Raw genomic sequence first — 27,917 nt, forward strand, 5'->3', positions numbered from 1 at the left:
CCTTTAGTGCAGGGGTCCCCAACCGCCGGTCCGCGGACCGGTATCGGTCCGCCGGGCATTTGGTACCGGGCCGCACAGAAAGAACTTGCCTTAATTCCGTTTTATTTATTTCGGAATACGAAAGATGTTTTATTTTGAAAAACTACCGGATTCTCCGTTACATCCGTCTGTGTTACGCTTGACACACGTCAATGTCCAAACCAAGCTCCTCAACACACTCGAAATTGTTGCCGCGTCACCAAGATGCCACCGGATGGCGCGCGCCGTTTGGCCTGCGCGCGGAAGGCGTTCCGCTCGCAAGTGGCGCAACTAATCCCCACTCCCGCCCTGCAAGATATTTACAGGATGTTCCAGCGGTTCCAGGGTCACATCCAGCCAAAGGTGCACCCGGGTCGCAAAAGCCGTCTGGTGACCAAAGACGGCCGCTGCAACATCGAGTTTGGCAAGAGGGAGCCCGGCAACCACCTGGCGTACCTGGTGGACATGTGGACCACCTTTGTGGAGATCCGTTGGCGCTTCGTGCTGCTTCTGTTCGTGGCGTCGTTCATCGGGAGCTGGTTCATCTTCAGCCTGCTGTGGTACTGGATCGCCCGCAGCAACGGGGACATGTCGGCGCCGCGGCGCACCAACCACACCATGTGCATCGCCAACGTCAACAGCCTGACCACCGCCTTCCTCTACTCCCTGGAGACGCAGACCACCATCGGCTACGGCGGGCGGGCCCCGACGGGCCAGTGCGCCGGCACGGTGGCGGTCATCATCCTGCAGTCCATGGTGGGCGTTTTCATCAACAGCTTCATGTGCGGGGTCATCCTGGCCAAAATCTCCCTGCCCAAGAGACGCGCCAAGACGGTGAGCTTCAGCGACACGGCCGTCATCTGCCTGAAGAACGGCAAGCTCTGCCTCCAGATCCGCGTGGCCAACCTCCGCAAGACGCTTCTGATCGGCAGCCAGATCTATGGGAAGCTCCTGAAGACCACCACCACCTCCGACGGCGAGACGCTCATCTTGGACCAGCTCGACATCCACTTCACGGTGGACGCCGGCAAGGACAACCTCTTCTTCATTTGCCCCCTGACGCTCTACCACGTGATCGACCGGGCCAGCCCCTTCTACGAGATCTCGGCCGACACGCTGCCCCATCAGGACTTTGAGCTGGTGGTCTTCTTGGACGGCACGGCCGAGTCCACCAGTTCCGTCTGCCAGGTGCGGACCTCTTACACCCCCCAGGAGATGCAGTGGGGGCACAGCTTCCTGCCCATCATCTCGCGAACCAAGACGGGCAAGTACTGCGTGGATTTCTCCAACTTTTCCAAGAGCGTGCAGGTGGCAACGCCGCACTGCGCCCGCTGCTTTGAGGGCAAAGCGGACGCCGAGCTCCAGATCCACAACCAACACAAGAAAGACAATCGCAAGAACCAGCAGAAGATTGGCATCCACAACCTGGCCTTCCAGGGCACGGACGTTCACGACGCCGCAGACGTCACCAAGATGTGAAGGCCTCATCCTTCTCGCGTATGGAGGAGGAAGCCCCCCCACACCCGCCCCAAAAAAAGCTACAGAAAAATCTGCCCAGGGACCATCTGGTCAGATTTAGGACCAGGTCCGGGGTCAAACTCAACAGGCAGTTTCATGTAACACGTGAACATTCTTATCCGTCACCCGAAATCGTTCCATCAAGTGACGATTTTGCCAACTTGGTCCTGTTCCACAAGGATTTGTTTGGATTTAGAATCTGGTCACGCAAGATTTTTCGAGCCAAATGTTTCACCTGAGATATTTAGCGTGACTGGTTCGGGCCGAACTCTGAAGGACGTTGAAAGTTCCTCAGCAATGAAAAGGGGCATTCATCGTGAACGGCACAGCGGGTTCCTCCTGAGAAGATTAACGTCTGAGTCGCTTTTAATAAAAAAACTGCACTGTGTGGAGGCGGGGGGGGGGGCTCTCTCACACACACACACACACACACACACACACACACACACACACACACACACACACGGGCTTTTCGCACTTTGTCATTATTGCCACGAAAATGTCGCACATTGACAGATCGACGTCCTTGTTTGCCGTTAGAAGGACGCAGCGAAATTCGGTGGTCGTTCGTGACTCAGGGACGTTACTCAATAAAATGCGTACGCCCACAATGAAATGACTTTAGGTTCTTTTCACTAATGAAACTTAATTTGATTTTGACGTACCACAAAGCGGTGGAGTATACCGATGGCCAGTAGAGGGCAGCAAAGCACTACTATCACCAAATAAGCATCAGGAAACGTTTTCATCTGATTTGTGACTAAAATTTGATTGGACTACAGTATTGAAAAAAATCAAAGAAAACGATACACTTGAGATTGAGCTAGCGAGCTAAATGCACCAATTGATATAAGGAATAATTCTTTAAAATGTAAATATAGAGGGTTGCTGCTCTTTAAGCATACAAAAAAAACAATGTACTTTTCATTCATAATTTTGCAAATAAAACACATTTAAACGTGAATTTTTTTTCCATTAAAAAAAACACTAAAAATACATTCATGAAGTAAAGACATTTGGTCAGACTGTGACGGTATCGCTAATTGACGGTTATGAATGGCAGAGCATCAAATCTCAATCAAAATATTTATGTTATTAAATGAACTCAATTCATTTTTGATGGTAACATTTCCAATTACAATTAGCCAATTAAATAAAGTCATCATAGTATTTTTTTTTACTACTGTAGAAATTGTTAAAATATGCACAACTGTATTATTGTTTTATTTATAATCAATTATTTGATTCCTCCCAAAAAAGAAAGAAATTAGCTGACAACAAATTTTGAGACTCGTTATGTTGGTTCTTGGAAGAAAATCCTTCACATTTCAAAACAATGCCACCATGTAACCGGTGAACTTTGAATTTCAGTGATTTTCCTCCTTACCGAAATCTCATCAGATTAGCATTTGTGATCCTACGACAGACGGGCCAAGTTTGGATGAAAGTGCGCGTCTTTGACCTTGTTGCCACCTTGAGCCTTCTCCTCAGCCTTGAAGCCTCCACCTCTGAGCAGCTCCGAAGCCAAAGAACAACCGGGGTTAATCTCAAGCGTTTCCCTGCTGGCTGGAGAGAGTCACATTGAAAAGTGTCAGAGAGACCAAAACACAAGAAAGACGCAGTGATTTGACACCGCGGTTTTACACGAACAAATGTGTCACAAATGTGCTTTATTGACAAGTCCCAGATGGAAATGACGTCACCTGCAAATGCTTTGTGTAAGGTCACTTGAATGTCAGCAGCCGGGAGCCAGAGGAAGTCAGCGCAATCAATTTTGATTTTTTTTTTTTAACGCATTGTACATACTGGACATTTGGAACCGAGCATACGTGCCAACTTTTCCCCCGGCAGCCTTCATTGGAATTGAAAACCCAGAGACAACGCCACACGTGTTTTGCATTTTCTTTGGCTTTTTGTTAAGATAGCCTGAGAAGTCACCAAAAACGTCTGGCGTTTCATTTGAACCTAAAAAAACTTTTTAAACTGAGACATCCGTCTTCCACACATTAAAAAACAAATGTCTTCAACACCTTTTAGTGTTCTTCATTTGCGCTATATACTGTATTCTTTTTTTTAGACCATCATATATTAAGACATGAAATCATGTACATTACATTTAAAAAAAGGTTTTAACAAATATTTAACAATACATATTACAGTGTTTTATAAATCAATAAAATCAGTTTCTAGTCTATTTTTACCCCCCCCCAAAATGTCAAATAAAAGATAGGTTTTCTCTTTTTTGGAAAAAAAAATTGCTAATGCTAATGGCTCTTGAAAGCGTGGAATTCAGTATTCCCGTTTTGATTGATTTTTTTTTATGTGACATTTTCATTCACAATTATTTGTTTTTTATAATACCCAGCATCAACAATTGTATCGAATCAAGATTTTAAAAGGCGTATATTACAATATGAATTTGCAGTTTTGCGGAATTTTTACATATCTGCAATTTTTGTGCAGTGCACGTTTCAAATGAAAAGCAAATTTGATGCGAACACTAACAGCTAGCTAGCAATAGCACAGAGTGTGTCCAATCCTGTTTGGTTTGTCTCTCGAGGGCGAGTACTTTGTATTGTCGTCTCGGAATTTCCCACCATTTCTGCTGAAAGAAAGCGAACAAATTCGGACTCTGTGTCGCTTTGGAATTTCTGTCCTCATCGCTAGGCCACCTCGACGCTAACATGAGCCCGGTCCTCATGATATGAAGGGACGGCCGTGCAGTCCCGGCTCCGACGTTGGCTCCAGAGAACCCATCAAGGTCAACTTGACATGCAGCTTACGTTCACGGACCCAAATGCTCACATTCTGCTGGGAGCCAAAACCTTTGAAAAGGCTGCTGGGGAAAACGTTGTTACGAAGTTGTCACATAAGATGCTTTTGGCTCACTGATCCGTTTGTTGGAGCCTCACACAGTGTCAAATACTGTAGACAGACAAGTGGGGTCATACAGATTTTTTTTTGGGGGGGGGGGGGGGGGTTTCCATTCGTTGAGCCAAAATGGAGCATTTTCCTTTCCTGAATGGACATGAAAGTGCACGTCCAGCCACCAGTGCCCAGGAAACGTGTCACAGGGGAAAAAAAGATCAGGAAAGGTCGGTCACATTCTCTCAAATTGTGGTCACGCAGCTGCAAAAAGGAGCGAGGGGTTGCTTTGAGCGCAACGGTAGAAAGAGAAAAGGGTACATTTGACTCTTTTCTTTTTAGGGATGGGCAAATACCGCTAGCAGGTATCGGCATGAGGCCACTGATACTCAACGCAAAACCGTTTTTGCCTTAAGTCCACTCTGGCCAGTAGGTGGTGCTACGGTGCGGCAAATGATCTTTTGCATTTGACTTCTTCAAATGTGTTTATCATCCCCGGTGCTTTCATCTTGAGCAGATGTGAGTGAGACAATATTGTGCGCGCGAAGCGCAGCGAGACGCTGCCGCGCGAGTATCTAGGTCGCATTTTTTTGGGACTCATCTTGGAGGGCATTTCCAAGAGGCTCTAAAACAAGACGCGGAAAGCTTGCGCAGGGCTCCCGAGGGGAATGTCATTCAAAGGCGACCACTCGCAATGAGAGCGCCGATGGATGCGACTGGGCACCGGTGGCCGAAAGGCACTTTTCTCAAGTGGGAGTTTGTCAAAGCGGCGTAAACGTTGTCTGATCACTCGCTGGTGGAATACCGAGCGGATTAATTCAGAGACAATGATTCTAATCCCCCCCCAAAGCGAGGATGGCGTCTCCTCCCGCGGCGTGTTGGGAGAGAAATCTTGCAAATGTGCGGCAGCTCTTTGAAGGCAGACATTCAAAAGAGGATTTACACCAATAAATTAAAAAGGGGGGGTTCGGGGGGGGGTGGATATAGCACTTGGAAATGGATTCCATGACAACGCCTTGAGAATTTTCCGGCCATTTTCCGGACTGCTCGTCATCATTGGCGTTGCGGGTAACTGGACCGGAACCCAGGCTGAGCTCGCACCGCGCAACCTGGATTGGTCGCCAGTCCGTTCAAGGCATTCGCATTCCCGTCAAGGAACAATTTGTCGTCTTTTGAGAAAATTGGAGAAAACAGAGCTTCAAACCCCGGCAGCCACGTTCACCGCGAGCACACCGAGCTGCCGCCCGATATCCGACTGAATATTGAAGTGACTACAGTATTTGGAGGCCTACTTTGAGGTCATAGTATTCGAAAGTAAGGGCACTCTTACTCCGAGTACAATCAGTGGCCACTCCACCCACCTCTGGTCACTAATCAATCGCAGGCAGTCCCATCTCTGGACCATTTTGAGTCTTCAATCAAGCCCTTTTGGCCTCAAAACAGAGTCCAAGCCGGTCGGATCCGGCGATTGTGAGGGCGCCCGTGCTCTTGTCCCATCCAATCGACTATCCCACCGGGTAAAAGCGTGGCGCCATCTCGGGACGGATGGTTTGCCGTCTTCGGAAGGATCCCCGTTCCCGGGACAAGCTCTCCGAGAAGCTTTGGCCCCGCCTTCTCGCCGGCGCCGACCTATCGGAGGGGCGGCTGGGGTTGTTGCGGGTTGGGCCTGTAGAGCTGCTGCAGCCGTACCGGGCGCCCGCTGGGCGGCCAGCCCCCGGGCAGCTGTCCGATCACCCTGAGCCCCACCGGCTGGAGGGGGGCGCCGGGGCCCGGGACGTGTCCCTGCGGGTGGGGAGGGGGCGGGGGAGTCCTGGCGTGCTGCGGCTGCGGCTGTGCCGGGGCCGCGGGGGAAACGGGAGAAAGCGGGTAGCGCGGCAGCAGGATGGCCGGCGTCAGGCCGTAGCGTACCTGGAAAACCCGCAGAGGTCCCTGCGCCACGTAGCCGTTGGGCCGCGGCGCTTCCGCCGCGGCCGCCTTTGCCTCCTCGAGGACGTTGCCCGGCGCGTCCTCGCCGCCGCCCGCTTTGCCGGGCTGCTTCTTGATCAAGTCCTGCATTTTCTCCGCCTGCGCTCGGCGCATGTGGTAAGTCCTCCGGGAGCGCTGGAAGGAGTCCAAAAAGTCCTCCAGGCTCATGTTCCCCTCCATGAACGTGTCCAGCAGCTCCTGTGACGACGACAAAACCAAAGCGGTGTCAGCAGACAACACTTGCGAAGGGGAGGAACACTTGGATGGGATTGCAATTTAAAGCGTCCAAATGAAACAATGAGCAGACGGAACACTTTTTGGCAACCTGAATCTTGCAACTCTCCAGCAGACAAAGACGCGGGGACGTCCCATCCATCAGGCGGCCCCCCCCTCTGAGGAGAATGACAATTTAAGAAGCGCGCAGGATGTTTACGCCTGAACTTTGGCCCGGCCCACTTTGTCAGCTGGAATAACTCGCCGTACGCGGCTAACAAAAGGGCCTCGAGCTCAGCGACGGTTGCTTTTGGCAACGCGCGAAAGCCGAGCGCTCCTCGTCCGGACCGGTTCCCAGGATGGGAATTTCAGCCCCGTCGGGCGCGCATCCGTCACGGTTTGCGTCGCTCGCGCCGGGTTGCGTCCTCTGACGCGAGGTGGCGGCGAGCGTCGGATGGCTGTCGCGGCGATGACCGAAGAGACGCTCTGAAATTTTTACGTCAACCCCAGCGCTGGCTGATCAAAAAAAGCGACGCGCGGCTCTTCGCGTTTCATTCAAGTCAGACGTGTTGCCTGGACCGTCTTTCATTCAGGGAATCGACACGGCACTTCATTAGCGTGGCTTCATGGAAAAGTCAACTTACTTGCTCATCGCATTTACAGTCAAGCCGCATTCATTGTGCTAGAGACATTATTAAAACAAAAAAAGCTTTTGGAAAAAAATAATTTTAGTGCTCTTATATTTTAATGCCTTTTTTTTTTTTTTGGGTATCTATGCAACATGGGTTCATGATTGTGTACATGCTCCATGCATGGTGCCGATACTGTTCTGCTTGCTGCTGTCCTTACGTAATTACAAGTCCCTTTTCGGGGCCGAGGATGTTGATTACTCGCAAATATGGACTATTTGCTACACCAAAACAAAAAAAAGTGATTCGCTATCAGTATTGGTATTAATGTGAAACTGAATACAGCCATGAGGGCAGAACACGGGAAGATTGCCGCAGCCAAGCCATCACGCCGCACAGCTTGAATAGCAGCGCGGGCCGCTACATCTCACATGGCTGAGATCAGAGCAAATAGCCACAAAATGATTCCACCCACCGCATCCGCTCCAGTCAGACAATTTGCAGGGTAAAAAAAAAAAAAAAAGAGGATAGAGAGCAGAGAGAACAATGTGTTGTTTGTGGCCTGGCTGGTGGGCGTGGCAGTGAGTCGTTGTTGATCGGAGCTTCACGGGGGTGGGGGAGGAAGCAGATGACATGTGGAAATCACTCCTTTTTTTTGTTTGGGAAAAAAAGAAGCCTTCCTTGACTTTTTTGTTGTTTGTTTTTACCTCCGAGTTCTCCTCGGCACGTGCCACCTCTTCTTGCAGGAGGTTCTGGGCGCTCTGCAGGCTGGGCTTCGGGTCTCGGGCTCCTGAAAAGGGTGAAGCTCAGGTGAAAATGAACGCAGGCACCGAGACTTCACCCCAGCCGCCCTCGTCGAGCGGCGGAGAAAACCCACAAGACAAGAAATATGTTTCCGCTTCACACTGGCCCCGAGACTCATTGTCAGGCCCATCTGCTCATTGACACCCCCCACCGCATAACTGTCCCGGGTGAGGCTTTGCGTTATTAGAGTCCACGAAGTGACCTTTATTTGCAGAAATCTGTTTTGACTTTGGGGAGAAAAAGATCAACTTGACGCAGCAAACCGTGAACAGAGTGCATTTTCTGCACTGTCAATCTCAAAGGTTTTTTTTTTTTTTTAAACTAAAAGGATGGAAAATAGACTTATTTTTGTCCTATTCATTCAAATAAAAATGAACAGATTGTTCACTGATGTTCAAAAAGTCATTACAGTCCTAGTTCCTTGTCCACCGAAATCCATTCATCTTAAAAAAAGCGGGCAACTGTTGCGCTTTCTTCAAACACCCTCACCTCAACATGAATAATTCACGGCGTCGCGTTCACCTTCCATCCAGCGTAGGTTGCAAAAGCAAGCCGGCGCGCACGGAAACGGTAGCGCGCCTGTCCGACGACCGCACGTTGGGGACGTGGCGAAGGAGGCGAATGTGAGTTGACAGCCAGGGAAAACAAACACTCCTAAGGCAGCTGAAACGTGACCTACATTCGGCACGGGAAGCCAACTGGACCCGGGGGAGGCCCGCGCACGCATCATGTTGCCACGCTTGGCAATTTGTTGGCGGCCCTGATGGATCAACTCGTCATGTCGGGGAGATGATATCGAGTCAAGTGGCGTCAGAAATGAAGCAACGGAGAGGAAAAAAAAAAAAAACAAACACAAAAACAAACGCCCCGTGTGAAACAGGCAGGCGGCTTTCAGTGAGCAGGTAGGCTGAAAACTGATAGCGAGGCTGTCTCCAGCCTATCCACCGTCACATAAAACACAATCATAAATACGAAGGGAACTACTATCAGTCAACAAGGCTGGCAAAGTCTGCCACATTAAAACGTCGTTTAAAAGTGAAGAATTTGGTCAACTTCAAGTCAAATTTATCAACGTAGCAAATACAGTGGAGAGGAACTGGGCCAGCCCAAGAAAAACGCAAAGCCGATTTGTTTGTTTGTTTGTTGACACTGCACTGCTTCTTCTGCTGTGATTTTAGCCCTTTGTCACAGAGGATAAAGAATATATGCCTCTGAGAATCATGTTAAAAAAACAGACACTGATAACCAGTCTGTGGTATTTTGCGTTGTTTGTCAGCATTAAGCTAAAGGGGCTGTCATCGGGCTATGCTGCGCGGTTGCTTCTAATACAAAGCGTGTAATTCTTCTGCTTTCACACAAAAGTGGCACCCCTTGCTTTCATCAGAATTGATGGAGTTGCGAGAACGCGCCGGCTGCCAACCGCGTTAAGACTGAGACGCCCCCATTTCAATTCTTCCATTCCCCCACAAACGCTGACAACTCGAGCAAAGAGTGTGAAACGAATCGACGAGTGTTTGAACAGTTTTGTAGGCCCCAAAATTGCAGGAGTAATGCAGTTGCCCATCCTGGGTCGAAATGACAAACGAGTGCGCACCACAGCCGGAAGGTGAATTGTGTTTGGAGTTTGGGGACAGAAGCATTCCACAGGGCGTTCTGAAGACATCTGGCAACTGTCGGAATCGGGGAGTCCTAAACGCATGTGACTCCCTGAACAAAGAAAACGTGCAATGTCAACAACACCGGAAGTAGTTGTGTGAGCCTGCTCACAAAATCAAGAATCGAGCAAAAACATGTGCTCCTCGGAGGAGGGAATCATGTTTTCTCTTTGGTCCTTCCATGAAGGTGACTAAGGGGAAGTGAATTAGCTAAAGCTGTGATCCACAAAAGGGGGGAGGGCAATCTGGCTAGGGGGCTTATGAGGCTAATGTGGCTAATGTGCTTTGGGGCAAGGCCACTCCGCGCGCGCACGGTGTCACATCTCCTCCTCGTTCCCATTCCGCTCAATTTCGATTGCTGTCACCGGCTTCCCGGTGCTGCACAAGACTCACAGAACCAGACTTGGTGGGGTGGACGGCACAACGGGTCGACGAAAGCAGTTTTCGGACAGCACGACACGAAAGAAATAGTCAGATGACAAATCAGTTGTAATTGCCCATTGGTGCCACAAGAGGGCAGCACAGCACAGCACTTTTCTATGACGAAATGAGCCCCTCCCCCCCTTTATTTGACACAAAGATGGCACCTAAGGTGACCTTGCTATGAAGACATGAAATAAATAAAAACAGGAAATAGAGGCGTGATCAGCAACTCAGGGAGAGACATCCGCACATTGCAAATATGAGGGGAAAGACGAGCTGCGCAAACCTTGGAAAGGTTGGTTGCACATTTCCGAATCGGAATCTACGACTGGCAGTCCTGACAGTTCCCTGGTTTAGAGACCCGTCTCCAACTTGCTCTCAGCGTTTCTAAACACAGCCCACAGAAATCTTGCTCAGGATCATCATTTTTAGGGACGTCCGTTGTCGACTTTGATCGCAGGCGAGGGGAAAATATTGCGCTTTGGTAGCCCGCTCCAGCAAGCCCCTCATTGCGCATGAAAACACTTCACCATTCGACATCTTGAATCGTTAACGTTTGCGTTAAAAGGCCGTCAAGCTGAACAATGTGCACTCTATACGCAGGAATTCTTGCTTCTCAAAGGCAAGGACCATTAAAAAAAAAAAAAAAAAACGTCTGTTTTTCGTCAATGTCGTAAGTGATGATGATTCCAAACAAATCGCCACTCAGTCTTGCCGACGGATGTGTCGGCATTTTGGTGGAGGAGCCTAATAGCGACCGCGTGGTTTCTGTCAACGTTTCCTCGCATCGGGAAACCTCGGGGAGGGGATTCTCAGAGATGAAAAAAGGAGACGTGGAAACGATGCGCCGTCTCGCTCGCGCAGCCGAGAACGCTTCCGACACATCAAACGTTCCCACGGTCCGCCAGCAAAACGTAAAGCTGTCGAGCTTCCAGGTATGAAAAATAAATATGGAGAAAGTCAAGGGCGACTCGGCAAGCTCGTTAAATCCCAGAAAAAATGTCAAGGCGAATTGAGGAAAGGGGGTGGGGGGTGGGTGGGGGGTTGAGTGAAGCCTGCGTGGATGTGCAGCAGCTGTGTGTGCAAAAGCAACCGGAGACTGAAAGACATCAGACACCAAAGGCACGTGAAATGCGGGGCCAACAGCAACGACCTCATCTGACAAGATCGCTAAAAAAAAAAAAAAAAAAACACCCAAGCTTAAAAATGACAATTCACCAGGGTCATGCTTGGGATCGTCAAAGGTTTTGTTGTCTCAGCCTGCGGTGTTCGCCAACCTCTCGTGAGCAGAGACATCCATTTTACATTTGAAAAAAAATCTCAGGCACAGCACAAGAGAAAAACGTCACCCCAAAAGGTACGACGACAGTCGGAAATAACGATCTCGTTTCATCGTACTCATACTCCGTACTCGCAAAGTGAAATCTGGGCCTGTTGAATTGAAGCGAAACTCGCAGGCGGCCGCGGCTGATCAAAGTGAGCACGAGGCCCGACTGCGAGATGTCTGGGAAAGATTATCCTGTGGGCTGAGGTGATTTTTCTCCCCTCTCCATCTTGCTCGACAAAGGTTCGGACCAGCAATCGTCAACTGTTCAAGTTCTTTAAAGTTGCAGAAACGGGGTACACACATGCAGACGATTGGGCCAAATCCGAGCAGCCGGCTTCCTTCGGGACCAAAGTCGGCGGGCTTCCTGATACGGCCCGTTGGGTTCCCATGAGCAAACTCCAGAGTCACACTGAGGCTTTTTGCCAAGCATTTGACCACTTGTCTCCAAGCCCGACACTTTTTCCAAAGGCTGACGAGAGACTTCCACTTTTGCCAAATGCACTTTTGTCAAAGTCGCAAGTCAGAAAGGATCCCATTCAACTCTGTCGCCTGCAGCCACCGGCTCATCTGACTTCCAAAGCACTTCAAGGGCGCCATCGGATTTTCAAAGACAAACCGGGAGGGACCCTCTTCCATGCTGTTCAAAAAAACTCAGTTAAAAAAAAAAAAGTTGTCTGACTTCCAATATTTTAGGGCTGCAACTCACAATTATTTTAATAACCGTTTAATCTGTCAGTTATTTTGTGCCAATTTGTGTTTGTCATCACTTCTTCCCAGCTCTTGACGTTATTCCTCCGGCATGTAATATGGAGCTTAAAAAAAAGCCGCCCCCCCACCCCCAGTTTCTGGTCTATGGGCCCGGGGGATTTCAACTCACCAAGCTGACTCTGTTTTTCCCAGCACGTGGTTGCCACGTTGGACAGCTCCCGGTATTTTTCGGCCAACTGGAGTCTGCCGTTATTAAGGCGCGGCCGCCGGGCCAGGCTGTCGTCGGCCAGGCTGCGATTGGACGCCATCATCATCTCCCTGTCTATTTGAAGCTCCTGAAACTGGGAAAAAAAAAAAACAAAAAAAAAAACACGAGTCATTATTTGGGGAGGAGAAAAAAAAAAACGCACTTCCAGAGTTCACGACTAGTTCTGTTTAAATGAATGGAGGGTGGCAAATAAATGAAATTCAATTCAAGATGAAGTCACTTCATTCAAACTGCTTGAATGCCAACAAACTGTGGATCCCTTTTACGGAAAGCCGTTTGAGGATTCAGCCCGTATCCTTGAGACCCATCTTAAAGTCCGAGCTCAGCCCTTGACATCTGTATTTTGGCCTGTTTTACTGCCTCTTCTCCTCAGGGGAATGAAAAAGAAAATGGATTCGGCATACATGTGAGTTGGGCCACCACACAGCGCAAAGGTCACGGGTTCGGTTGCTTTGCATCTTTCCCCCGTGCCTGCGTGCGTTTTCTCCGGGAACTCCGATTTCCTCCCACATGCCCAAAACATGCATGGGCGAATAAACTTGATCCAGGTACCACCGGCCTTTGTCCCGACTCGCAAGAACATTGAGCACACCGGTAAAAGGACTGCATAAAAGTCTCCGAGGGCTTCCCATAAATGAGGTGAACGGTTTGTCGCGTGCGTGTTGGGAGTCACCGGGAGCTGCCCGAACTGATCATCGTTAGCAACCGGACCACCGGCGGGCCGGGAATGACCACCAGGCCGTGACCGTTTTTCCGCTACGCGGCACAGCGAGGTCAGCAATGTCCTGGATGACAGTTTTTCTTTTGTTTGTTTCACATAAACGCGTCGCCCCCGGAGAGCCTCATGGGAGCTGGCAAGGGCTGTCTGAAGACACGTCGCCAGGAAGTAGTGACAATTCCCATGAAAGGCTATAGCAACGGCTGAAAAGTGTCACCCCCCCCCCCCCCAAAAAAAGAAACCTTCAACCTCATTTGACCATCAGCAGACAAGATGGCGTTCTGCAAACGCATTCCCTTTAGTGAGAGAACAATACAATCCCAAACACACATGAGCGCAGTCTCACACGGTTTCTTCCCAAAGCGTCACAAAAAGCCCAAAGGCAGTTTGCGGAGAGACCCGGTGCATCTGCCTCGCGTTTCTTTACGGTTCACCAAAAGGGCGACTGAAGCCATCTGAAAAGCCGCAGAATTTCCGGATGCTGCCGTTTCTTCAGAACGTCTGCAGTGTAGAGAAAGATAAGGCATTTTTGTTTTTGGTGGTCATGTCAGTTCACGCTTGGCGCTTATCTGACTGGGGCTGCCGGGGGGGACTTTGTTTGGATTGAGCAAACACTGAAAAAGACGACACTCGGAAGGGATCGGGGGGAGCGCTGATGATCACGACGAGCCGCGTCGTTGCGGTCCACGGACTTTTAATAGTGCTCTTTGAAAGAGCCAGAGTTGATCATTGCTAACGCCCCCCTTATGAGCAACGGCAGCAGAGAACATCCCTGCGGTGAACGAGATGCTATTTGCCTTAGTTCTCAGAATTTCATTCTTCCAAACGGCCAAATTTTTTTCCGCCAAAAAAATTCCTCATCGGTGGGGCGCCACTGATGACGACAGTAGCTCAATCTCTCGCCACTTGGCTTTCAGTACTCGCTCCCGCGGATCGGAAATGACGCGGACCAAACGAGGCAGAAGACATGGACGCCGCGGAGTCTTGGTGTTTCGGGCTGCGTGCTGGGAAAGCAGCACCGGCAAGTACCCCGTCAAACGACGAGTCACGACGGCTCTTCAAAAGAAATCAAAGACGCTCTTAAAACATGGGAAAAGGTCACCATTCACGCCAACTTGATTTCCGGGGCTTGCCCAGCTGGCGCTGCCGACAAAGCCCGCCGGGTCACGCCAAACATCCTCGGGGGGGCCGGGGGACTCCATTTACATCGCAGGCCTCCCGCTGACGCTCTTGGACAGCCCCCAACAATGTCTGCAGTCGGTCCACGTTGACTGAAATCCTCCTCGCGGCTTGGTGTCAAATGTCACATCCTTATCGGAAGAAAGCCTCGGAGCTCGCAAACAAGTGACGCCTTTCGCTACGTCAACGCAAGCGGTTAGTCTGAATTATGAACGTGTCATCGGGGTTTGGGAATCAAGATCAGTCAATGCAATCGACTAAGAGAACCTGTCAAGTGAATTTACAGTTTTCGAAATACATTGCACGTGTTTGAAGATAATTGCTGGAAATGTGAGAAGACGGAACTGTTTTTCACCATTTCAGTTTTCCTGATTTTGGGGGCATGGCTAAAACGGCGCCTCGTGACGCCCTTAATGCATCTGGTCTGGCCACTTCAGAGCACCTCGTCGTAGGCCTCGAGTGTTTTCATGTCATGGAGAGAAGGTGAAAGAGCGAGGGGGGGAATTGTCGAATTGTCGTGACTCATTCCTAAAATAACTCTGTGCGATATATTTCAGCCACGGGAGGCCTGAAGCACATGTATTTTCCAACACGTAGTGATGCGTACACCTAAGAAAGATGCCAAATGAAGTAGCGTCCCGTTTTCCAGGTCGTTGCAGTGACATCTGATTGACAGTTGACCACAGAGCAGAGTGTGGTTTCATTCCAAGAGCAGAGATAACATTTTTTAAAAAAACACTTGCCAGGACTGATTTTGAATTGAAACGCGAGTATGTGATCGTGGTAACGAGGGAGATTGAAACGCTCTCAAATTGACAGCTGTCTGCGTCCCCACCACATTCGCAGTGAAACTTTGTAACGGTTGGTTTGCCAACAGTCATGGGGGGGAAATCTTGAAACGGTAACTAAATGTTAAAAAACACTCTTAGTCGCTGTTTTTTGGTGAAAACAAGTGCTGGGGGGAAAAAACCCGACAGTTTCCTTTTTCTCTGAAACATTGATTAAGGATTAAGCATTCATTTATTGGTGGCGGGCAGACCGGCTAGTATTACATGTTTGAAAAGATTGTTTATAATTAGATAAAGACAACTATGATTTAACTGCTGCAATCTGCATACTATGTGCATGACAAAAGAGGGGGCCTGGACGCCAGAAGTAACAAGCATGCGCTGCAATGTGCGCGGAACACTGTTGACAAAGTGCACGATTTTAATTAACCGCGTCAAACCGCAAAGCTGCATTTGTGCTTTCATTCAAACAAGGACGGCTGGAAAGAGTTCCGACAGCACACCTTAACCCGGCATGGGTGCGATACATCAAGACCAGACACGGCACCGATTAACAACACGTTTAGTCGAAATTGGACGCGGTTCCTTGCGCCGCTCAGGGACCCGTTCGAGTGGCGAACATGCAGCTGAAACTTGGAATGTATGTCGAGATAGAAAGTAGAGAAGATTTCAAACAACGCCGAATTGTATACTAGAGTACAAAACGTGTGTTTGAAGAAACGTGATGGGATTACTCAACGGGGTAATGGAGAAATGTGTAGTTGATAAAACGGGGGAACATTTTAAACGGGGTTTTGCAATAAGCCTTAAAAGACGAGGGGAAATGTATCCACCAGCATACAACGCGCGTGTACATGTGCGCGTGCGTGTGTGTGTGCGAGGAGGGGGGGGGACAGATAAGCGTAATAAATAACCCCCCCAAAATGGTCAATGGAATAAACACCTCCGTTTGATTTGTGTCGGAAATTAAATAAATAATTTGGTTCTAACGTAGAAAAAAAAATGAAAAAAACGACCGCCCGCCACGCAGACAGCCGACGAAGCATGTAAAGCGGATTCGCTGCAACAAAAGGTCCACAAGCACACCCGCTGTCATTTCAAAACAGTTCAAGACAAACACAAATAACGCGGATAACATCGCCTGAGGCACTTTGAGGGGCGAAGCCGATATACCGCTACGTACCCACCTTCTCATTGAGTCCAATGATTTGCTCCATTTTGTCGTCGCTCTGTAAAAGCTCCCTCAGCTCGCCGGTGCTCAGAGCCCGGTAGCCGTCGGGGCAAGCGGCGGGGTCCATCGCGGGGAGTTTGTACGTCCTTCAAAATGGACAAAAGACAGTTTGGGGAAGGCAAAAAGTCCTCCTTCGCGCGGCCGGCTCACATCTCGCTGCTGCGGCTGGCGGCTCACGTTGCAGTGCGAACTCGACGCGACTAACAAGCTAAGCTCTCGGGTGTGTACCTCAATGTGGGCCACTTCTTGTTAGCTCCCGCCAAAGTAAGACCCCACGGCGGATATGCGACTTGGAAAATAAAAGCTCAACTTTGCTTCGAGGTGACGAAAGTACGCAGAAGGTACAATGGAACCTCGCGTACTTCGATTCACACGTTCATGGATTTCAACATTCTTATAATTTTTAAATGTTTTTTGTTGTTGTTGGTGGTGGTGTTTCTGGGTGGCAACCCCCGTTTTTCACAGATAACACTTATTTGAGGTTCAAACCCATGTTTTGAAGTTTTTTTTTGTCTTTACGCTTAGAAAGAAGTACAATTGTGCCTTAACTTGTGAGTATAATTCGTAACTCAAAACACACAATGTCTCAAATCATCCTTTCCCGTTGAAATGAATGGAAATACCACGAACCAGAGGTGTCAAATCCAAATCCGGAAAGTAAAAAGCCTGCCACAGTTTGGCTTTACTCATAGGTCCAAACATCCTTTATGGCTTCAGTACAGCGATGTTTTGTAATACTGCAAAGCCCGCACTTGCACTGATTAAAGCTCTTAAGACCAAATGAACTGAAGTGACTGACATTATGATTAGGGGGTTAGCGCAAAGGGATATGTTTTATTTTTCAGCCGCCGGCGTGTGAAAAAAAGCCAGCCCCAGGCAAGCAGTTCACAATTATGAAGACAGCTTTGAGCCCACTTGTCACTTGTCGCAACAGGGGAACTGCTAGCAAGTTACGTTTTTGGTTTTTTGTTTTTTTTTTTTGGTGGGAGGGGGGTATTATTTATCAGCATCAACCCTTACATACTAGCTCATACAACTTGCATCAAAATCCTTTTTTTTGGCTGCACTTCCTTCAAAATAGAGGCGAAGAACCTACAATGTCAAATAAAGTATGTCATATTGGTAAGTTAATTAAAAAAAAAAGTTAACTGCTAATGTAGCATTAGCAGGTAATGTTAGCGGACAACCCCACAACTCAGAGTCTTCATGACGCTACCAAAGGTGGCATTATCTCATCCTTGAAGAAATAAACACCTTATCTTGGGTCAATACCTCAATGGAACACATATCAGGTGGCTGTCAAATGAAAAAAAATGCTTAGAATTTGCAGTGCCACCGTCTGGCAGTTTCTTCTTCATTGCGTTGGCCCCTGACCAAATGGAGACTCAACCAATATCATCGTAGTCCTTCTCATCTTGGTTTTCGTCTTCGACGTCGTCATAGTCCTCTGCCGTGTCTTCCGCCAGCTCCAGCACCTCCTCGCACGATGGAACCAGAGGGAACGCTTCTTCGTCTTGATCCTCTACCTCCACATAGTCTGGCTGCTCATCGGGGATCTGCTCGTAGTTGTGAAGGCGGGTCAGGTTCTGATCTTGGTGATGGAGATTGCTCAGGGTGCGATCTTGGGTGTGGGTGGAGTTCTGATCTTGGTTTTGGCGGGTGCCTAGATTCTGATTTTGGCTCAAGAGATTGCTCAGGTAGTGATCTTGGATGTGGACATGGGTCAGGGTGAAATCATGAGTGTCGGGGGGTGCAGTCTTCTGATGGAGTTTATGTAAGTTGGTCAAGTTCTGACCTCGGTTTTGGAGGTCTTTCGGGTTCCAATCTCGGTCGTGGTCATTGTTGAGGTGCCAATCTTGGTTATGGAGTCTTCCCGGGTTCTGAACTTGGTCATGGAGATTGCCATGGTTCTGGTCCTGGATCTGCATATGTTCAGGAAGGTTGCCCTTGTTCTCCTCATGGTCACGTAGGTCATGGGATATTGTTTTTTGTCTTTGGTTGGGAACCTCTGCAATGTTCTCATAGCTCTGGCCCTCTAAAAAAACAGAACAAGAGGCCAAATTTTAACAAACCCTGACAGATAATTTTGATTTCTCCTGATTAAATGGAGGAGTTAAAAATGACTTTTGGTTTGTCTGCTAACTCATCTGCCATAATAAGAATTATCGTTGATAAACGTTAATTTTACCTTCCGACCCGAACTGGGTGCGAGGGGGCAAGGGCGGAATAGTCTGGTTCCGCTCACGGTATTTGTCATCCCTGAGAGATACAACGGAAAAAATGTTCAAGTAAATATTGTGTCATTAAAAAAAAAAAAAAAAAGAAAAAAAGTTGTTTATAGCAGTATATTTTCTACTTTGGGGGAAAATATTTTTGTACACAAAGTCCCGTTTTTTTATTCAATTTTCTATTTTAACTACGCCAAATTTAGCTGCCTGTGAGCAAGATTAGAATAAAGACGCAGCTTGCACAGCAATCTATGAAACATATCAAAAATGCTTGCAAGAAAAGTCAAAATCAAGTCATTGAAACTTTTCCATGTTGGGGAAATACGCTATACTAGGTGACCTTCACAACTCTGTCAAATCAACAACTTAGGCCAACTTCAACATGACTTTTTGGAGTTAAACTATAAAACATTTCACATCTATTTGTTTTACTTGTCCTTGGAGCCTTTGTAGCGCTGCGAGGATCCGTCTTTCTCTGTAAAAACAAACAAACAAACAAAAGGAGAAGAGCACAACACGTAAAACAATAAGCAACCAAAGGAGGAGTTAAAAATAGATCAACATGATTGAATGTTATTATCCTCTTCATTCACTTGGGGGTCACCGAGTCGAAACATCGCACGTCTCAGTTTACCCAAAACATTCATTCAAGTTTCATCGCGGCGAATCAAATATGGACGTGAACAATGGAAATTCATACATTGATGATCTTTTGTGATGTGTGCAAGCACAAAAATATGGTAATAGTGCGCAGTCAGAGTGGATGCATTAGCTCAATGTTAACCATCGAATGACTTTTTTTTTTCCCCTTTTTGTTTTCGGTGTCATTCAAAAGATGTAACGCATAAAAGGAACACGTTGAAGAAGGTTTATGCGGAATATACTTCAATACAACACCAGCCAAAATGATAGAGAGCACAACCACGCATTCCTCATTCTGCTGGCGAGCCAACTCTTGTCCTTTCTTCAATTTGCCGCGAAATTTGGCTGCTCAATGTTGCCACAACTGCTGGCGAGGTCGAATTGTATTTTCGTTGTGAAGCTTCACAACGTATCACATACGATTTTGGTCACAGGTGTGGCTAGCTACATGAACTTGGGAAGACGTATTGGACTCCAAAACATTTTTGACAGTACGTGGGAGCGGTATCCTTTTTGTGGAAGGTTCTCAGCGATTTCCTTCTCAACAAAAACATTGGTGAACATGTGGGTATTGAAACTAAATTAGACCCTTGAGTTGAGAAATAAAACTCCATTGCTGATTTCTTTTCTTTCATGGAGGAAAAGCAAGCATAAAATTGCTGCGTCATGATGTCTGAGAAGCTCAAGAAAGTTTAGCTTGGAACGGGAGACCGTGCTTGGATGTTACACCAGAATTCCTGGGGAAGAAAAAAACTCCACTGAGGTCTGTGGTTTCTTCACACTAACCGAGTTGTGTTTTGGGTTGGGTTCACCGCAGTACGTATTACGTACGGCATCTGCCATCAGTGCATTTCATCAACAACAACAACAAAAAAAAATCTGTTTTAATCTTATTTTTAGCTCTGATGTGTAAGGCCTCAATCTCACAGATGATGAAGAAGAAAAAAAACTGTGACCAAACCAACCGTTCTTGGAGATGCACTTGTTGATTAAGGCGAAAATGATGCCGATGAGCAAACACACAAAAATGATCGCGAGCATCAGCCACAACCAAAAGTACTGTCGTAGAAGATCCATTGGCAATTAGACAAAGTTCCAGAGGAATCAAAGAGACAAGTCGGAGTCGCTGCTGCTTACAAGAAAGAAGAAGCAAAGTGCAATTGGAAAGAAGAGCATCAACTACTTCCCCTTTTTGATACTTAGAATATCGCGGCAAAGCAGACGATCACCTAAATGTGGCATCTCTTGGGACTTGTGACTCAGCCAAGTTCATGCACTGGAAAGCGGCAAAGTTTTCAAGCGTGTTGATGTGCATTATTAGACAAAAACACACACAAGTCCGCATATCATGCCAACACATGAGGATGGGGCTCTCTTTATCTGCATCCTCTCCAGGTTGCAGCTCCCCATCAGCTTCCTTTTGATGATGACGCATCACATACTGCAATATATTCGTAGCATTGGACCAGAAAACAGAGCTTGACAAAGACTGTAATACTGCTTAAAGTAAAATACACCTCATTAGGGGGAAAAAAACAATTATTCATTATATTTACAAAATGCAATATTTTCAAGAAGCTGCTGATGATGTAGTGGTGCACTCGCATGATTTGTGTGCAGGCAACGTGGGATTAGGGGGTGTTAAATTGTCTCGCCTAATGTAAACTTTCTCCTTTGTCGTACCGGCTCACTGGTAAACCTTTTCAATAAACTGAACATTGTGGTCGGCACACCACAAATTTGGCTGTTTTCTTTCGTCTTTAAGAGTCACAACTTCGGAGGACAGTTTCACCTTGAAAATGGCCAGTTCCAAGGTATAGAATGTAGCGACAAAAAAAACCGGTTAAAACAAATGAAAATAATTAGTTTGTTTAGAACTCCAGATGGTGCTCCGGTACTGTAGTTTGCGACACACGGAACCCGGAAGCTCGTACGCCTCCGTATTTTTTAGTTTGTTTATAACTCCAGACGGTGTTCCGGTACTGTAGTTTGCGACATACGGAACCCGGAAGCTCGTACGCCTCCGTATTTTTTAACCGGAAATACGTAATGGTCCACCGCGCACAGCGTCTATTTGGCAAAAAAAAAGCGCCGTATCGGTGGTGGTGTTGATATAGTGTTACCGTGCTGTTTTATAAAATCTAAAGTATTCTATTTACCTTTGACCGCCATTTAATGGCACACAATATGGCTAAGTACACCGGTTATACATTTACTTTGAAGCGTCAAGCGGACGTGGCGTGTATTCTGTTCGCCATCTTGACGCTGCCTGTCATGTTGTTAGCCTGCCTTGAGAGACACTCCTAGCTCGGATCCCCTTCCTCATCGTCAGTGTCCCCCTCCCCACAACAAGCCATGGCCGAGCAGGCCGCGGGAGCCCCTCCGTCGTCGCAGCATGACGGTAACATGTCTCGTGTGTTTCACGACGTTTTACGGCGCATCGGTGTGCGGAAGGTTAGCCTCGCGCTTGGTTAGCGGCCTCGGCATCTTTTGACAACATTAGCTCTGTAGCATCACCCCCATCCCCGATCTACTAACAGGGCGACGTGTCTCACACACACACACACACACACACACACACACAACACACGCAAGGATCGCACTTTCCCACACACCCGCGCGCGCGCGCGCGCTCACACACACACACACACACACACACACACACACTCTCCCCCACACCCGCGCGCGCGCGCGCGCTCACACACACACACACACACACACACACACACACAAGCAGAGACAGTAGGTCACTCATTATCAGCTCATGTTGTGCAAGTGTATTAATGTTAATTGTGTATAAAGTGAGATGTGACAGCATTCCGTGACGCGTTAATATATGTTGATTTGAGCTAACTGGTGTGGCTAGACGTAGCATGTTGTGCTAACTTGCTAAGTGTCATAATGGTGCGTATTAAGCGCCTCATTATTATTATTACTATTGGTGATAACACGCATGCTATTCTGCAGCTACAAACATGGTGTCGTCATTCCGTTCCATCATTTCCCACGTTTCCAATTAGTCCACGTTCCCCACGATAACCTTCTCAAAGCGATCCACACGTTTTGCATGTTTACGTCACGCTTCTCCATCATCACAGTATTCAGCTCATGATGAAGATCTTGGGGAACTTGTTGTCATGTTCCCGAAATGCGCCCAATATTATCACCTCGTTTCTTGACCGTTTCAAACCTTTAAAACATTCAGCTCACCGGGACATGTTATGAGCAAGATTATTCTTTACTTCACAAATCCCCATTTTCGCTGTTTCAAATCTCGTTGAAATGAATGGAGATATGATCAAAATGTAACTCGCAGTTCCATATTTCACAACTTATTCAACTCATTCAAAGTATTCCAACTTTCAATTCTTCACTTGTTTTTTCCACTTGCAATATTCCCAAAGCAATGGAAAACATTCACACTTTTAAAATCCTGCCTCCACGTTTCTCCACAAAGCCAAACCATTCCAAAAATAATGTTCCGCTCATTCGTGAGATAGTAATAAGAATATTTCTGTCCACAATCTGAGGTAGTGTCAGATCATTGGGGGGGAAAAAAAACTGCCAATTTGTCCTTTCAGACGAGCTCCAACAGCGAATGGAGGCCCTGGAGCGGGAGAGGGCTGAATTCGGCAAAGCCAAGCAGCAGCTGGAGGCCGAGTTCAACCAGAAGAGAGCCAAGTTCAAAGAGCTCTATTTGGCCAAAGAGGGTAAGAGAGCGCCTCGCTGTGAGAATTTACTCTAAACTGGAATTCACAATGGCGCAGTCGCAAATAATTCACGTGATTTATGCGCACACAGTTATGCGGTTGTATCCAATCACCACAACTTTTCTCCGAGTTCCAATACAGTGCGTCTTTATCGCCCATCGGCCCAATCGTCGAGGCTGCCGCAATGTGATGATAATTCTGATGATAATCCCGAAATTGGTTTGGTTTCATTCTTCTCCAGAGGATCTGAAGAGGCAGACGTCAGCTCTGGAGTCGGCCCAGGCCGAGCTGAGCGCCGCGCAGGCCCAGCTGACGCAGGCCCGCTCCGAGATCGAGACCATCAAGGCGGTGGCCACGGTGTCGGAGAACACAAAGCAGGAGGCCATCGATCAGGTCCGCGGCCAGTGGCAGGAGGAGGTGGCCTCGCTGCAGGCCATCATGAAAGGCACGTTGAGACCCCCCACCCCCACCCCCAAAAAAAAAAGCAGCTGCGGCTGTAACCGAGCACATGACGTGGCATCGGCTCATAGCTCAAAATAGATCCTTGTGCCGTAACGCGCGCGTCACGTCCCGCCTCAGAAACGGTTTGCGAGTACGAGGTCCAGTTCCACCAGCGTCTGGAGCAGGAGCGAGCCCAGTGGGGCCAGTACCGCGAGGCCGTGGAGAGGGAGGTGGCAGACCTCAGGCGGCGACTCAACGAGCCCCAGGAGGAGCAGAACCTGGAGGACGACATGAAGAAGGTACGCTTGCTGCTCACCTTGAGCAGAGCCGCCTCTCACGTCATGCAAACCAAAACACATCACAAGTGGCAACTCGTCGGTGGTGAGCTAGAAACGTAGCCGCCTACATTTTGTGCCCCCCCCCGCCACAAAAGCTATTGTTTTCATTATATTTTGCAAAATCTACAGCCGAATGATACCTCAATGCAATGCGCCCACTGTACTTGCTTGCTCGAAAGGCTCAGGAGGATGCGGAAAAGCTCCGTTCGGTGGTCATGCCCATGGAACAGGAGATCGGCACGCTCAAAGCCAAGCTGTCCACGGCCGAGGACAGGGTCAAGGAACTCGAGGCGTCCAAGGTGAAGCTTTTTATCATCCAAACGTTGCGAGAATGAGGGCGCAATAAAGTCATAACATTAAAAAAAAAAAAATGATGCCAGGTGAAGGAGCTCAACCACGTTTTGGAGGCGGAGAAGTCGTGTCGCACCGACCTGGAGATGTACGTGGCCGTGCTCAACACGCAGAAGTCGGTCCTGCAGGAGGACGCCGAGAAACTACGGCGGGAGCTTCACGAAGGTCATTGAAATCCAGTCCAAATATTCGTGGCCGTATGGGAGCCTTTCATGTACATCGATGGACGTCTTTTCATCTTGTCAAGATTGGTCATGATGCATTTGCCGTGTCGCACTGAGGATGTCCCGTGGCGTTATTTTGCCAGTTAAAAAAGTCATCATAGAACCACAAAAAAAGATGCAACGTGAAAAGAACAAAAACATTTCAATTTCTATTCATTTCATGGACACAGTCGTAAAATGAGAAAGAAAAAAAATCTTCAATTGAAAGCCCCCCCCAATTTTGTCTCCCTGCTTTTTTTTTTCTTTGTACGCGTTGGTCGGGTCCAGTGTGCCACAAACTGGAGCTGGAGCGGCAGCAGCACAACCAGCTCAAGCACACGTGGCAGCGAGCCAACGATCAGTTCCTCGAGTCCCAGCGCCTCCTCATGAGGGACATGCAGAGGATCGAGAGCGTGCTCTCCTCCGAGCAGCTGCGGCAGGTGGAGGAGATCAAGAAGAAAGACCAGGTCCACAGTCACCCGGCGGAGAAAGTTCAAATGCCGTTTTTGCACCCGTGAATTCCCGTATGGGCCCGCACGGGCGTTTGCCGGCTTGACGCCGCGTCTCTTGCGCCTCGCAGGAAGACGACGAGAAGGAGAGGCTGAGCCAAATGAAGGATCTGCACGAGGAAGACGGCGCGGACAACACGGAGCCCTTGGAGGACATCTTCCTGGGCTTGAGCGTTGAGGAGGTGCCGGATGACTCTCACCTCATTTTGCAAAGCAAAGTCTTTGGTGGATTTAAAAAAATTGGATTCTTCTCAAAAGACCACGGTGTGGCTTGGGACAATTAGCCCAAAGGATGATGATAAATAATTCGCGCTCGTTGTATGGTGACTTTCTCCGAATATTACAAAAAAAAAAAAAAAAAGTTGGTCAATAACCGCATCGGTGAAGGTTTGCTTTGCCTTCATTTTTGGCTTTGTCCTCCCCAGGCGCCGACCAACCACAGCGCCCACGGCTCCATGCACTCGCTGGACGCCGACTTGGTGCCCGGCGGCCCGCCGGACCCCTACAGGGAGAACCTGCGGAGGGTGCAGTCCACCGACAGCCTGGGCTCCTCCCTGTCGGCCACGCCGGGCCTGAACCACAAGGCCAAGTCGGCCGGCCACTTGGACGAGTCCGACTTCGGGCCCCTGGTGGGGGCCGACTGCGGCGCGGCGGACGCCGGCTTGGGAGACGGCGGCTCCGTCGGCTCCGTCAAGCTGACGGCCAGCCACTTCCTGCTCACCAAAGACCAGGAGAAGGCCATCAAAGCCATGACGCCCGAGCAGGAGGAGACGGCGTCGCTGCTCTCCAGCATCTCGCAAGCCCCCGACGTCGCCTACTTACCCCCTGCCGGCTACCGACTGGTCAGCGACAGCGAGTGGAACCTGCTGCAGCAGGAGGTGCGTTGAAATAGCGAAAGCAATTGAGGCCCAGCCAAAAATGGAGCGGCTGGCCTCCGCAGGATTTGGGGGGAAAAATGCACCAGAAATGCACATCTACACAACCTGCGCTAAATTTAAGCTCCTCCCCACATGAGGAAAATTAGGTCACATCGGCAATAGTGAACCGTGACTATGTGGGTGGGGGGGGGGCATCAGTGTGCCTAATGTTGCGTCCCCGGCGGGCTTTGTTTGCCACCTCAGGTGAAGAACGCGGGCAGGAAGCTGGGCCGCCGCTGCGACATGTGCTCCAACTACGAGAAGCAGCTGCAGGTCATCCAGGGCCAGGAAGCCGACACTCGAGATCAGGTCCGCCCTCGCCGTGGTCGCGGCGCTCCGCCTGCGTTTGGGCCCGCTCTCCGTGCCGAGTGTTGACGGGGGAAGCGTTGCGGCTCGCTCCGCAGGTCAAGAAACTGCAGGCGATGCTGCGGCAGGCCAACGATCACCTGGAGAGGAGCGTGGCCGAGAAACAAAGCCTGGAAGATTCCGTCAAGCTGGGGAACGAGGAAACCGCCGCCAAGGTCACTTGACGTTTTTCAAACTGGGTTTCGGTTGAACTGCCAAATGTTTCACTCGTAGGGCCTTTCTTTTGCGCAGCAGGTGTCGGCCCTCGTCCGACGAGTCCAGGAGTCGGAAAGGCTGCTGGGCACGCTTCAGGAGGCCTTCGGCGAAGCCAAGAGGAACACGCAAGGACAGATGGTGAGCGTCGGGCGCGGCACCCGGAGGGCGCGGCCTTCCTCACCTTTCCTTGTGCTTTTGAGGCCGCGCTGGCGCAGTCGCGCGAGCAACTGGCCGACGAGCTGAGCCGACTCCAGCGGGACAACGAGAGCCTGCAGGGAAAACGCCGTCTCCACTCGGAGCTGCTGCAGCAAGACGGCTTCGCCATGCCCGACAATGTGCAAGTAAGTGCTTGCCCGTCACCAACGCGGACAGGGAAACGCGGCCAGCTCTCGATTTTGGTCTTTAGTTTTACACCTCCCACACACTCATCGCACCTTTGAATTTATGAAGCACGCTCAAACTATTCAGTACAATCCCGTAGAGTTCTATTTTCCATCCGAAACTTTTCACTCATTGTGAATGTGTCTGGAAACGCGAGTTCACTGTGTACTCTTAAAAACCCAGAAAAGAAAAAAAAGATGGACCACCGTGTCATCTTGCTTCCCTGTCTCGCGTGAACAAATGTTTCGATCGCGTCGCGGCGGGCCCAGGAGCTCCAGGCGACGGTGCTGCGGCTGCGCGAGGACACGGTGACGCTGCGGACGTCGGCCGAGCACACGGAGGAGAAGCTGAAGGCGGAGATCCTCTTCCTCAAGGAGCAGATCCAAGCCGAGCAGTGCCTCAAGGAGAACCTGGAGGACACGTTGCAGACGGAGATCGAAGGCTGCAAGGAGGAGATCGGTGAGACTCCCCAACACCCGTTGCCACTCGCCATCCTCAGCCTCAACCGACATTTTGGTGGCTTTATTCGCGGACGAATAACACCAGCGTGTTGACACCGGGATGAGTCATGAGCGTGTGGTATTTTTTAATTTTTTTTAAATGGTGATTCTGTCCCGGTGTGTCTTCCCAAACAGCTTCCTTCTCCGGTTTGAAGACGGAGCTGGAGCGGATAAAAATAGAGAAGGAGCAGGTTAGATTTGTTCTCCAATCGCACTTTGAATGTTTGAAGTATGGAAAGCCGCTTGAGCCACTGAAGTGAATTTCATTTTTGATGTCGGATCACGTTACGAGTAGCCCACAGTTGTCAACTCGTGCTCACTCGTAACACGCAGATGGCCCACAAGTGGGCTCTCCAATGTTGTGCTGAAGTAAGAGTGGAAAAAGTCAGACAGTCGTTGGACGAGTCCACCCAAGTCGGTCCACTCGTGGGCCTTACTAGTGAGGACAAAGATTTGGGCTGCGGCGATCGCATATTTGGACAGTCAAATATTCAACGACGAATCGGATAAAATTAAGCTGTTTGTTCAGTATCCAGCTTGAGGTTGCTCCCGTCGGCCAAAGGTGGCACTGGTAGCGGGATAAATGTTGCTAGTGAGACACAGTGAGTCGTTCTGCTCGTGTGCAGAATTGTCTTTGGAGTGAAAAGACGGCATCGGAGCACACGGATCTCACCCGTGTGGCGGGGACTCAAACGGCTTTCCATATTCGGCTCCCTCAGTCGACTTGCCCGTTGACGCCCCGTACGTTTGTGCGTGCAGTTGCAGAGCAGTTTGTCGCAAAAGTCGGAGAGGCTGGAAAGCATCTAATCTGTCTGGACGTCGTGGTT

At 49.1% G+C, this 27,917-nt stretch overlaps 4 protein-coding genes across 8 annotated transcripts in view; 2 read left to right on the forward strand and 2 right to left on the reverse strand.

Moving 5' to 3' along the window:
• LOC109517194 (ATP-sensitive inward rectifier potassium channel 1-like) overlaps positions 1-1,912 on the forward strand; it is a 4,958-nt gene extending 3,046 nt beyond the window's left edge. For both annotated transcript variants that reach the window (XM_019872217.1, XM_019872209.1), the window contains exon 2: positions 335-1,912. In XM_019872217.1, the coding sequence (XP_019727776.1) occupies positions 346-1,497 (1,152 nt within the window). In that variant the 5' untranslated portion in view covers positions 335-345 and the 3' untranslated portion in view covers positions 1,498-1,912. The remainder of the gene's footprint in view (positions 1-334) is intronic.
• A 1,972-nt stretch (positions 1,913-3,884) lies between these two features.
• On the reverse strand, positions 3,885-16,961 carry vps37d (VPS37D subunit of ESCRT-I). 2 transcript variants are annotated; one of them, XM_019872312.1, is made up of 4 exons: positions 16,266-16,956; positions 12,295-12,466; positions 7,916-7,998; positions 5,919-6,564 (listed from the first exon to the last, which is right to left on the reverse strand). In XM_019872312.1, the coding sequence occupies exons 1-4, from the start codon at positions 16,374-16,376 to the stop codon at positions 6,031-6,033; spliced, it is 900 nt and encodes a 299-aa protein (XP_019727871.1). In that variant the 5' UTR covers positions 16,377-16,956; the 3' UTR covers positions 5,919-6,030. The 2 variants fall into 2 exon arrangements, with proteins under 2 accessions (XP_019727862.1, XP_019727871.1); XM_019872303.1 differs by lacking the exon at positions 7,916-7,998 and having other exon boundaries at positions 3,885-6,564; positions 16,266-16,961.
• Positions 16,962-17,547: 586 nt separating this feature from the next.
• scimp (SLP adaptor and CSK interacting membrane protein) lies at positions 17,548-20,475 on the reverse strand. Of its 3 annotated transcripts, none has more exons than XM_019872347.1 (4): positions 20,145-20,475; positions 18,970-19,012; positions 18,498-18,568; positions 17,548-18,344 (listed from the first exon to the last, which is right to left on the reverse strand). In XM_019872347.1, exons 1-4 carry the CDS (start codon positions 20,254-20,256, stop codon positions 17,695-17,697), a joined length of 876 nt encoding a protein of 291 aa, XP_019727906.1. In that variant the 5' UTR covers positions 20,257-20,475; the 3' UTR covers positions 17,548-17,694. The 3 variants fall into 3 exon arrangements, with proteins under 3 accessions (XP_019727906.1, XP_019727896.1, XP_019727915.1); XM_019872337.1 differs by having other exon boundaries at positions 18,498-18,571; positions 18,967-19,012; positions 20,145-20,474; XM_019872356.1 differs by lacking the exon at positions 20,145-20,475 and having other exon boundaries at positions 18,955-18,988.
• Positions 20,476-21,276: 801 nt separating this feature from the next.
• rabep1 (rabaptin, RAB GTPase binding effector protein 1) lies at positions 21,277-27,915 on the forward strand. Its single transcript, XM_019872689.1, has 16 exons — positions 21,277-21,580; positions 22,761-22,889; positions 23,131-23,334; positions 23,469-23,629; positions 23,848-23,967; positions 24,049-24,184; positions 24,511-24,689; positions 24,803-24,913; positions 25,157-25,609; positions 25,853-25,957; positions 26,053-26,169; positions 26,249-26,347; positions 26,410-26,550; positions 26,860-27,049; positions 27,226-27,281; positions 27,850-27,915. The coding sequence occupies exons 1-16, from the start codon at positions 21,535-21,537 to the stop codon at positions 27,895-27,897; spliced, it is 2,295 nt and encodes a 764-aa protein (XP_019728248.1). The 5' UTR covers positions 21,277-21,534; the 3' UTR covers positions 27,898-27,915.
• Positions 27,916-27,917: the final 2 nt, after the last annotated feature.

This window comes from Hippocampus comes, unplaced genomic scaffold, assembly GCF_001891065.2.
Source record: "Hippocampus comes isolate QL1 unplaced genomic scaffold, H_comes_QL1_v1.1 scaffold33, whole genome shotgun sequence".
NCBI classification, from domain to species: domain Eukaryota; kingdom Metazoa; phylum Chordata; class Actinopteri; order Syngnathiformes; family Syngnathidae; genus Hippocampus; species Hippocampus comes.

What these genes read in the sequence shown, in the direction of transcription:
- vps37d (XM_019872303.1), bottom strand. Translation starts at nt 16,376, where the DNA reads ATGGACCCCGCCGCTTGCCCCGACGGCTACCGGGCTCTGAGCACCGGC. An exon ending in TCATTGGACTCAATGAGAAG is followed by an intron (nt 12,467 to 16,265) that starts GTGGGTACGTAG and finishes TTTTTTTCCCAG; the next exon opens with TTTCAGGAGCTTCAAATAGA. An exon ending in GGAAAAACAGAGTCAGCTTG is followed by an intron (nt 6,565 to 12,294) that starts GTGAGTTGAAAT and finishes TCGTCGTCACAG; the next exon opens with GAGCTGCTGGACACGTTCAT.
- scimp (XM_019872337.1), bottom strand. Translation starts at nt 20,256, where the DNA reads ATGGATCTTCTACGACAGTACTTTTGGTTGTGGCTGATGCTCGCGATC. An exon ending in CAAGTGCATCTCCAAGAACG is followed by an intron (nt 19,013 to 20,144) that starts GTTGGTTTGGTC and finishes TTGTTTTTACAG; the next exon opens with AGAAAGACGGATCCTCGCAG. An exon ending in CACCCAGTTCGGGTCGGAAG is followed by an intron (nt 18,345 to 18,497) that starts GTAAAATTAACG and finishes CTGTTTTTTTAG; the next exon opens with AGGGCCAGAGCTATGAGAAC.
- rabep1 (XM_019872689.1), top strand. Translation starts at nt 21,535, where the DNA reads ATGGCCGAGCAGGCCGCGGGAGCCCCTCCGTCGTCGCAGCATGACG. An exon ending in TGGAGGACGACATGAAGAAG is followed by an intron (nt 23,630 to 23,847) that starts GTACGCTTGCTG and finishes CTTGCTCGAAAG; the next exon opens with GCTCAGGAGGATGCGGAAAA. An exon ending in TAAAAATAGAGAAGGAGCAG is followed by an intron (nt 27,282 to 27,849) that starts GTTAGATTTGTT and finishes TTGTGCGTGCAG; the next exon opens with TTGCAGAGCAGTTTGTCGCA.